General features: G+C 44.0%; 1 protein-coding gene across 1 annotated transcript in view; it reads left to right on the top strand.

The window, feature by feature from the left end:
* Positions 1-10,439: 10,439 nt before the first annotated feature.
* Positions 10,440-10,737, top strand: part of reep5 (receptor accessory protein 5) — a 31,310-nt gene continuing 31,012 nt past the window's right edge. The window contains exon 1 of the mRNA XM_041186781.1: positions 10,440-10,727. Within this exon, the coding sequence (XP_041042715.1) occupies positions 10,610-10,727 (118 nt within the window). The 5' untranslated portion in view covers positions 10,440-10,609. The remainder of the gene's footprint in view (positions 10,728-10,737) is intronic.

The following is a 10,737-nucleotide window of genomic DNA, read 5'->3' as shown; positions in this document are numbered from 1 at the left end:
CCTCCCTGATGTGTCACAGTATCTGTAGCTCAGCCTCCAGCTCAATGACTCTGAGCCGAAGTTCAAGCTGCAAACACTTACACAACACAAAAACAGAATTACCTGGAAAAACTCAGCAGGTCTGGCAGCATCGGCAGTGAAGAAACAAGTTGATGTTTCGAGTCCTCATGACCCTTCAACTTACTGCAGACATGTTTGCCTGGATCACAATGTTATCCAGGAGCTCCCACATGCTGCAGCCTTGACACATCACCTGTCCTGCTGTTCTTAATGTGTTTTAATTAATTACTTAATTATATTAATCACTTATTTATGTTGCTTTCTTATATATTTTATTAACTTTACCACCAAATTGTGTACTAATTTAAACCTTAGGGATAGAATAGAACTTACGCACTTACCAGATACTCACCAAACTTCTTTCCCTCTAGTAGAGCAAGAACCAATTCCTAAGGGGTGAGAATGATAGAAAGGGGAAACAAACTCACCTCTCACCAAACTCTAAGTCTTCACTCAGTCGGATGCACTGTTTGCCAAGGCGGCACTAAAGAACCCTGAGTTTATAGTAAACTTTCTTCCTGTATACTCTGTCCTGCAGTGTGGTTACTGTTAAGGGGCCCTACAAGTCACATTTTACCACTGCGACTTCTTATCTCTACCCAAACTGATTCTACATCTTTATCTTCTGAACTGTCATCTGTCACTACTGTACTGACGTCATCCTTAACTACAGAGGTACCCCACAAACTTTTACTAGCTTCCTGTCTCACTACTGCCCACCCCTAACTGCCCTTCAGAAGGTGGTGGGGTCACCTTCTTGAACTGCAGCAGTCCAGGTGGTGTAGGTACACCCACAGTACAATTAGAAAGGGAGTTCCAGGATTTTGACCCAGCGACTGTGAAGGAACAGCAATATATATCCAAGACAGGATGGTGTGTGGGTTGCAGGAGAACATCCAGGTGGTGTTCCCATGCCCTTGTCCTTTTAGATGTTAAAGGTTGCTGATTTGGAAGGTGCTGTTAAAGAAGACTTTGTGAGTTATTGCAGCGCATCTTGTAGATGGTACACATTTCTGCCATTATGCCTCGGAGTGAATGTTTAAGGTGGTGGATGGGGTACCAATCAAGTGGGCTGCTTTGTCCTGGATAGTGTCCAACTTCTTGGGTTATGTTGGAGCTGCACTCATCCAGGCAAGTGGAAAGTATTCCATCTCACTCCTGACTGGAGGCTTGTAGATGGTGAATAGGTTTTGGGGAGTCAAGAGGTGAGTTCCTCACTGTAAAGTTCCCAGCCTCTGATCTGCTCTTACAGCCACAGTATTTATATGGCTGGTTCAGTTCAGTTTCTGGTCAATGGTAACTTCCAGGATGTTGATAATGGGGGATGCAGCAATGGTAATGCCATTGAATGTCAGGGGCAGATAGTTAGATACTTTCTTGTTGGAGATGGTCATTGCCTGACACTTGTGTGGCACAAATGTTACTTGCCCTTATCAGCCCAAGCCTGGATATTGTCCAAGTCTTGCTGCATATGGACATGGACTGCTTCAGTATCTGAGGAGTCACAAATGGTGCTGAACATTATGCAATCATCAGCGAACATCCCCACTTACAATCTTTTTATGATGAAGGGAAGGTCATTGATGAAGCAGCTGAAGATGGTTGGGCCTAGGACACTACCCTGAGGAACTCCTGAAGTGATGTCTTGGAACTGAAATGATTGACTGCCAACAACCACAACTACCTTCCTTAGTGCTAGGTATGACTCCAACCAGCAGAGAGTTTCCCCCCTGATTCCCAGGGATGCCACACTCGGTCAAATGCGTCCTTGATGTCAAGGGCAGTCATTCTCACCTCACCTCTGGTGTTCAGCTTTTTTGTCCATGTTTGATCCAAGGTTGTAATGAAGTCAGGAACTGAGTGGCCCTGGCGGAACCCAAACTGGGCGTCAGTGAGCAGGTTATTGCTAGGCAAGTGCCACTTGATCGCACTGTTGATGACCCCTTCCATTACTTTACCCGATGATTGAGAATAGACTGATGGGTGGTAATTAGCCAGGTTGGATTTGTCCTGCTTTTTGCATACAGGACATACCTGGGCAATTTTCCACATAGCCAGAGTAGATGACAGTGTTGTAGGTGTAGTGTAGCCCATGGCCTTCAGCCATTTCTTGATATCACTTGGAGTAAATCAAATTGGCTGGATTATTCATTCACAGGATGTGGGCATCACTGGCTAGGCCAGCATTTATTGCCCTTCAGAGGGCATTTAAGAGTCAACCAATTGATTGTGGATCTGGAGTCACAGGCCAGACCAGGTAAGGACATCAGTTTTCCTTCCCTAAAGGGCATTAATGAACCAGGTGGTTTTTTTATGACAATCCAGATTTTTATTGAATTCAAATTCCACCATCTGCAGTGGTGAGATTTGAACCCAGGTCCCCAGAGCATTATCCTGGGTGTCTGGATTACCAGTCCAGTGACAATGCCACTACACCACCGCCTCCCCTGTCTATGATGCTGGGGACCTCCGGAGGAGGCCGAGATGGATCAACCACTCGACACTTCTGGCTGAAGATTGTGGCAAATGCTTCAGCCTTATTTTTTGCACTGATGTGCTGAGCTCCTCCATCATGAGTTGTTTAATTGTCCACCACCATTCATGACTGGATGTGGCAGACCACAGAGCTTAGATCTGACCCATTGGCTGTGGGATTACTTAGCCCTGTCTATCACTTGCTGCTTATCTGTTTGGCATGCAAGTAGTCCTATATTATAACTTCACCAGGTTGACATCTCATTTTTAGGTATGCCTGGTGTTGCTCCTGCCTGCCATCCTGCACTCTTCATTGAACCAGGGTTGATGGGAATGGTAGAGTGGGGGATATGCCGGACATGGAGTTAAAGATTGTGTTCAAGTACAATTCTGCTGCTGCTGATGGCCCACAGTGCCTCATGGATGCCCGGTCTTGAGTTGCTAGATCTGTTCAAAATCAATCCCATTTAGCACGGTGGTAGTGCTAAACAACACAATGGAGGGCGTCCTCAATATGAAGGTGGGACTTTGTCTCCACAACGACTGTATGGTGGTCACTCCTACTGATACCGTCATGGACAGATGCATCTGCAGCAGGCAGGTTGGTGAGGATGAGGTCAAGTATGTTTTACCCTCTTGTTGGTTCCCTCAGCACCTGCTGCAGACAGTCTAGCAGCTATGTCATTTAGGACTTGGCCAGCTCAGTCACTAGTGGTGCTACTGAGCCACTCTTGGTGATGGACTCTTTACATGGATGTGTTGGGCTCCCTCATCATTAAGGATGGGAATATTTGTGGAGCCTTCTTGCCCTCTTCCTGTTAGTTGTTTAATTGTCCATCACAATTCATGACTTAATTTGGCAGGACTGCAGAGTTTAGATCTCAGCCATTGGTTGTGGGATCACTTAGCACTGTCTATCACTTGCTGCTTATACTGTTTGACATGCAAATAGTACAAGTTGACACCTCATTTTTAGGTATGCCTGGTGCTGCTGTTTGCATGCCCTTCTTTACTCTTCATTGAACCAGGGTTGATCCTCCAGCTTGATGGTTATAGGGGGATAGTAGAGTGGGGGATATACTGGCCCATGATGTTACAGATTTTGGTTGAATATAATTCTGCTGCTGATGATGGCCCACTGCATCTCATGGATGCCCAGTTTTGAGTTGCTAGATCTGTTCGAGCTCTATCCCAGTTAGCATGGTGGTAGTACCACATGACATGATGAAGGTTATCCTCAATGTGGCGACAGAACTTCATCTCCACAAGGACTATGTAGTGGTCACACTCTACCATTATTGTCACAGACAGATGCATCTGCGACAGGTAGATTGGTGAGGATGAGGTCAAGTAGGTTTTTCCCTCTTGTTGGTTCCCTCACCACTTGCCATTGACCCAGTTTTGTTACAAATGTTGTGTGTATTCAGATAAAGAGCCTTTAATTCTGTCTTTTTACCATTCTTGCAAACTCTGGCCTATCCACTGGTGCGCTCTTAAGTTTATATGCTCTTGCCCTTCCTGCCACACTCTAGTTATCATTATCAATATCGCTACCCTATTCTGTTGCCTTGTCCTTTTTCTTTAATTTATCACATCTTCCCTCATATGATTTCCTCGCTCCCCACTATTTAGTTTAAAGCCCTCTGAGTATGTATAGAAACAATTGAATCCCCATTTAATACCCAACCCTGCATAGAATTATACATCCAATTAATATACAATTAAGAGTCCTTTCTTTCTTGTTAAATAAAAATTAGACATTAGATATACAACTAAAATTTCAAAACAAATTAAATCAAAAACCTGTATATTCTGTATAAAGTCTTATTGTGAAATGCCCCTCCTCCTAACAATTTCTTCATACATGCATCTCTTAGTGAAACAACCTGATAGTCAGTGGCTTGAATCCACCCACTTAATCTCAGGTTTCTCTTTCTGCATTTGTTTCAAGCCAGCAAAGTCAATCCGCAAGCTTTTCTCACTCCGCTTTTTGTGCAGTGTATCCCACAATGAAAAATTATCTACATAACATTCATTCAATGGATATACTATCTTCAGTGGACCCATTGTACAGAAAAATCACTTAAAATATTTGACAAATAGAATCCCACATCCACTGCCTCTACAAGAGCTAGTGCTTCAGAAGCCAGAGTACTTTTAACAACCGTTTTTATTTCCCTAGCTTCCCAAGCTAAAGGGCATTTCCCTTTCTCACCCATCGGAAATATTATGAAAATAGCTGCACTAGAATGCCCATCAGGAAGATGAGTATGTGGACACTTTTTGCCCATCATCCTGAGCATTCAACCAATATTTAAATTTACCAGTAGCTTTCTTCTCAAGTCCCACAGATGGTGCATTGCTACATTCATTAGAGCCCTTTGGAATATATGTCACCCAAGTACTGCTCTGGGTAACCAGCAGCCTGTGGATGTGTTAATTCTGTCAAGTCTGTCATGATCACTCACATTATCACTATTCAACACTTGTTCTACTGCATTCTGTTCCTCAGGATCCTCATCACAAAACACATGAAAAAGTACAAGATATATGTACTTCTATCAACTGCTTAGAATCTGAGACTTTGAAGTTAATTCCGATTAATTGTGAGGAATGAACATGAACACTTTGATTGTTGCATTAGTGAAGTAGATGGATTTATATGACATGGTCACTATCTCTGATTCTAGCTTTTTATTCCACATTAAAACAATCAACTGAATCTTAATAAATTGTTTTAGTTCATGCAATTCTATAATTAATGGCAACTGATCATAATTTATGATTTCTAACACTTTTAATAAATAATTTAGGACAGCTTAAACTGGTGGACTACCTTCATTGCACTCAATTCCACAACTAATGGGTACCAAGTCTCTGCTGAGCCAGGAGAACATTAGAATAGCACTACAATAGTCTATTTTACCTACCAACTCAACTTGTCTGAAATTTGCAAACTGGTATGAATATTGTTCAAAGTAACTTTCATGACTTTAATTTATTACTGGGTAATAAGTGAGCATAAAAGTTACTGATAGACTCACTATGAGCTTAATTCTTTGAACCTTTTTTGCAACACATGTTTTATTTCTCTCTATGTTACGCCTGCTGAGCTAATCAAGATAACTGGATCTGTTATTTGTCCACTGCATGTCTATGACAATTTTCAAAGATTTAATTTTACTAATTTGCTGCTTCCTAATCATGAAAATTATCAGCAGATTTATCTGTTGCAGGAGAGGATGTTGGTAATACACAGCATGTCTGTCAGCATCTGAAAAGAGAGATAAACAAGAATAACATTTCAGGTATTGACCATTTGCCAGAACTGGGAGATATTAGACTGAATAATAAAAGGCAAAACAACTGATAAAAGTCCACTTTTATTTGCTTTGTTCAGTCATAAATGAGGCTTCATTGTCATCCAGCTTCCAGCTCTGATAAAGATCTGCACCTGAACTATTTACCATTTACAGTTGCTACCTAGTAGATTTCTAATTTACTTAACATTCTGAGCTGCCACCCTTTGATTTTTAAATACGGAAATCGTGGATGGGAAGTCAAAGTTACACCTGACAATTTTGCATTATAACTTCCACTCCTGCATCCTGTCACACTGCAATCCTCAGTTTTCCATTCATTAATTTTAATGAGTTGAATATTGTGGGCAGGGACATGTGTGTGCCACAAAACTAGAATTGTTATCCCTACATTGGCATACACATGATAATTCTGCAATAATGCTGTTGGACTGTGACACTGTCATTTCAGTAGATTTGTGAAATGAGGAACAACCAGAATGTGAGGATTATGGTGAACTATGCAATGTGAAAAATCACAACACATTCTGCACATGGTATGCAAATAGCATTCAAGATGGTATTGTAACATTTTGCATGGTCAACTTATTTAACTCAGTTCTATATGCCTCTCCGCCAAGATTGGCTGTTGCATTGGGAGGGTACTGGGAATGTAAATTGAGATTTTTTGCAGGTCAGCAGATTTTTAAAGCTTATTTCTCATAATTAAAGAGGACCATTTTAAAATGGAGACTTCCTTGTAACAAATTCAGTATGACAAACGGGGGTGAGGAGAAGGAGGATGCTAATTTTGAGGATGCAGTTTTTTTTATTCATTCAAAGGATCTGGCTGCCACTGGCTGGGCCAACATTTGTTGCCATCCTTAATTGCCTTTCTAAAGCTGGTGGTGGGTGAGCTGCCTTCTTGAACCACTGCAGTCCATGTGGTGTTGATACACCCACAGTGCACTGAGGGAGGGAGTTCCAGGATTTTGAACAAGCGACAGTGAAACAATATAGTTTCAAGTCAATGGCATGTGGCTTAGAGGTGGTGGTGTTCCCATGCATCTGCTGGCCTTGTCCTTCTAGGTGTTAGATTTTGCAGGTTTGGACGCTGCTGTTGAAGGAGCTTTGGTCTGTTGCTGCAGTGCCTCTTGTAGGTGGTACACACCACTGTCTCGGTGCGTTGGTGGTGGAAGGAGTGAATGTTTAAGGTGGTAGATGCAGTGCCAAGCAAGCGGCTTGGTTTGTCCTGGATGGTGTTGAGCTTATTGAGTGTTGTTGGAGCTGCACTCATCCAAACTGATGGAGAGTATTGCATCACACTCCTGACTAGAGCCTTGTAGATGGTGGACAGGCTTTGGGGAGTCAGGAAGTGAGTTACTTGCTGCAGAATTCCCAGCCTCTGACCTGCTCTTGTAGCCACATAATTTATATGGCTGGTCTAGTTCAGTTTCTGGTCAATGGTAACCCCCAGGATATTGATAATGGGGGGATCCAACAGTGATAATGCCATTAAATGTCAAGGGAAGATGGTTGGATTCTCTCTTATTGGAGGTGGTTATTGCCTGGCACTTGAGTGGCACAGATGTTATTGCCACTTCTCAGCCCTAGCATGATGTAGTCCAAGGCTTGCTGCATATGGACATGGACTGCTTCGGTATCTGAGGAGTCGCAAGTGGAGCTGAACATTCTGCAATCATCAGTGAACATTCCTAGTTCTGCCCTTATGATGGAGGGAAGGTCATTGATGCAGCAGCTGAAGATGATGGGGCCTAGGACACTACCCTGAGGAACTCCTGCAGCAATGTCCTGGGACTGGAATGATCAACCTCCAACAACCACAACCATCTTCCTTTCTGCTAGGTATGACTCCAACCAATGGAGAGTTTTCTCCTGATTCCCATTAACTCCAGTTTTGCTACAGTTCCTTGATGCCACACTGGGTCAAATGCTGCCTTGATGTCAAGAAGAGTCACTTTTACCTCACGTCTTGAGTTCAGCTCTTTTGTCCATTTTTGGACCAAGGCTGTAATGAGGTGAGGAGCTGAGTGGCTCTGTTGGAACCCAAACTGAGCATCAGTGAGCAGTTTAGTGCTGAGTAGGTGCCACTTGACAAAACCTTCCATCATTTTGCTGATAATCGAGAGTAGACTGATGAGGCAGTAATTGGCCGGGTTGGAATTCTCCTGCTTTTTGTTGGCAGACATATACCTGGGCAATTTTCCACATGGTTGGATAGATGTCAGTATTGTTGTTATATTGAAACAGCTCGACTAGGGGTGTGGATAAATCTGAAGCACAGGTCCAATGTCCTATTGCTGGAATGTTATCAGCGCCCATAGCCTTTGCAGTATCCAGTGCCTTCAGCCGTTCCTTGATATCATGTGAAGTGAATTGAATTGGCTGAAAACAGGCATCTGTGATGCTGGGGACCTCGGGTGGACCAAGATGGATCATCCACTCGGCACTTCTGGCTGAAGATGTTTGCAAATGCTTCAGCCTTGTCTTTTGCAATAATGTGCTGGGCTCCCTCATCATTGACCAAGTGGATATTTTTGGATCCTCCTCCTGCAGTTAGTTTAATTGTCCACCACCATTCATGACTGGATGTGGCAGGACTGCAGAGCTTAGATCTGATCCATTGGTTGTGGGATTGCTTAGCTATGTCTACCATATGTTGTTTCCACTGCTGGAATGCAAGTAGTCCTGTGTTGTAGCTTCACAAGGTTGACACCTGATTTTTAGGTATGCCTGGTACTGCTCCTAGCAAGCCTTTCTTCACCCTTCATTGGACCAGGGCCAATCCCCTGATTTGATAGTATTGGTAAAGTGGGGGATATGCCAGCCCATGAGGTTACAGATTGTGATTGCTGCTGCTGATCTACAGCACTTCATAGATACCCAGTTTTGAGCTGTTAGTTCTGGTTGAAATCTATCCTGGTTAATGGTAGTGCCACACAACACAATGGAGGGCATCCACAATGTGAAGACAGGACTTTGTCTCCATGAGGACCATGTGGTAGTCATTCCTACCAATGCTCTCTTGGACAAATGCATCTCCAAAAGGTAGATTGGTGAAGATGATGTCAAGTATTTTTTCCCTCTTGTTTATTCCCTCATCACCCACTGTCGACCCAGTATAGCAGCTATGTCCTTCAGGACTTGACCAGCTTGGTCAGTAGTGATTCTATGGAGCCACTCTTGGTGATGGATATTGAAGTTACCCCACCCAGAGTACATTCTGTCCCCTTACTACCCACAGTGCTTCTTCTGAGTGGTGTTCAACATGGAGGAGCATTGATTCGTCTGCTGAGGGGGGATGGTAGGTGGTAATCAGCAGGAAATTTCCTTGCCCATGTTTGAGCTGATGCTTTAAGACCACATGAGGTCTGGAGTCAATGTTGAGAACTCTCAGGGCAACTCCCTTCCCACTGTATACCACTGTGCTGTTACATCTGGAGGGTCTGACCTGCTGGTGGGACAGGACATATGCAGGGATGGTGATGGTCGTTACTGGGATATAGTCTGTAAGGTATGATTCTGTGAGGATAACTATGTCAGGCTGCTACTTGACTAGTCTGTGGGACAGTTCTCCCAATTTTGGGATTAGGCCCCAGAGGTTGGTAAAGAGGCTTTGGAGTCGACAGACTGGCTGTGCTGTTGTCATTTCCAGGGTCAATGCTGGGTAGTCTGTACAGTTTCATTCCTTTTTTTGTCTTTGTAGTGGTTTAATGCTAGGGTATTTCAGAGGCCATTTAAGAGTGAGCCTTGCTGTGGGCCTGGAGTCACATGTAGACCGGGTATGAATGGTAGATTTCCTTCCCTAAAAGACAATAATGAACCAAATGGGTTTTTAGGACAACTGATGATGGTCACCATTACTGACACTAGCCTTTATTTCCAGATGTATTAATTGATCTTAACTCAATTGATGGGATTCTAACCCACGTGCCCAGAGTGTTAGCCTGGGTCTTTGGATTACTAGCCCAGTGACATTACTGCTCTGCCACCCCTCCCCTTAGTTCTGGAGGTGGTACTGCAGAAAGTGTGATCAATATGGGTTGCCCTCCTTCGGAGCTTGATCAGGAGCTTGGAGATAAGATCTGATACTTTTCCAGAGTATCCATGAATATGGTCACAAACTGGGCAGAGAAGCAAACCTGACTGTGTTTGCAGCAGCAAAGTTCTAAGATAAAAACACAAAACAAAAAAACTGCGGATGCTGGAAATCCAAAACAAAAAAAAAAACCCCAGAAATACCTGGAAAAGCTCAGCAGGTCTGGCAGCATCAGCGATGAGTTTTTCCAGGTAATTCTGTTTTTTTTTTGGTTTTTAATTCTGGTTTTTTTTTGTTTAGCAAAGTGCTAAAGATGCTCAGAGGAAATTTCTACTGGGGATGGAAGGCTGGTGCAAGAATGGGTTTGAAAATGGCAAAGAGGCGAACCGGGGCAAGTTCCAGCGGTTTGTAAGCAGCTGCCAGGAAAGTTGTTAAGATCCGCTCCGCTGCTAGCCTCTCAGCTCCGCCGGGGGAGGAGGAGGAGGAGAGGTGGCGGCGGGGGGAGGTAGCGGATATTGTGACGCAGGCGTTGTGACACGGAAACCGCGGCGCTTCGTACCCCTCCCTCTTTCCTGGGCCGCATTCGGGCTGCTGCAGACATTCCAATCGGAGCGTTCGGGCAGAGACACAGACCCAGACCCAGAGACAGACCCAGACAGACAGACAGAGACAGGCAGCAGCCCACTTGCTGCATCACTCTTTACCAACACAAGTCATGGCCGAGTCGCTAATGCAGCGTCTGGACAAGTTCCTCAAGGAGAAGAAGCTGCTGGGTGATATCTTGGGGAAAATTGAGAGCAAGACAGGAGTGAATCGGCGTTACATCGCTCTGGGTGAGTCAGC

The sequence above is a fragment of the Carcharodon carcharias genome, chromosome 4, assembly GCF_017639515.1.
Source record: "Carcharodon carcharias isolate sCarCar2 chromosome 4, sCarCar2.pri, whole genome shotgun sequence".
Classification (NCBI taxonomy): domain Eukaryota; kingdom Metazoa; phylum Chordata; class Chondrichthyes; order Lamniformes; family Lamnidae; genus Carcharodon; species Carcharodon carcharias.
This window is presented reverse-complemented; position numbering and strand designations above follow the sequence as displayed.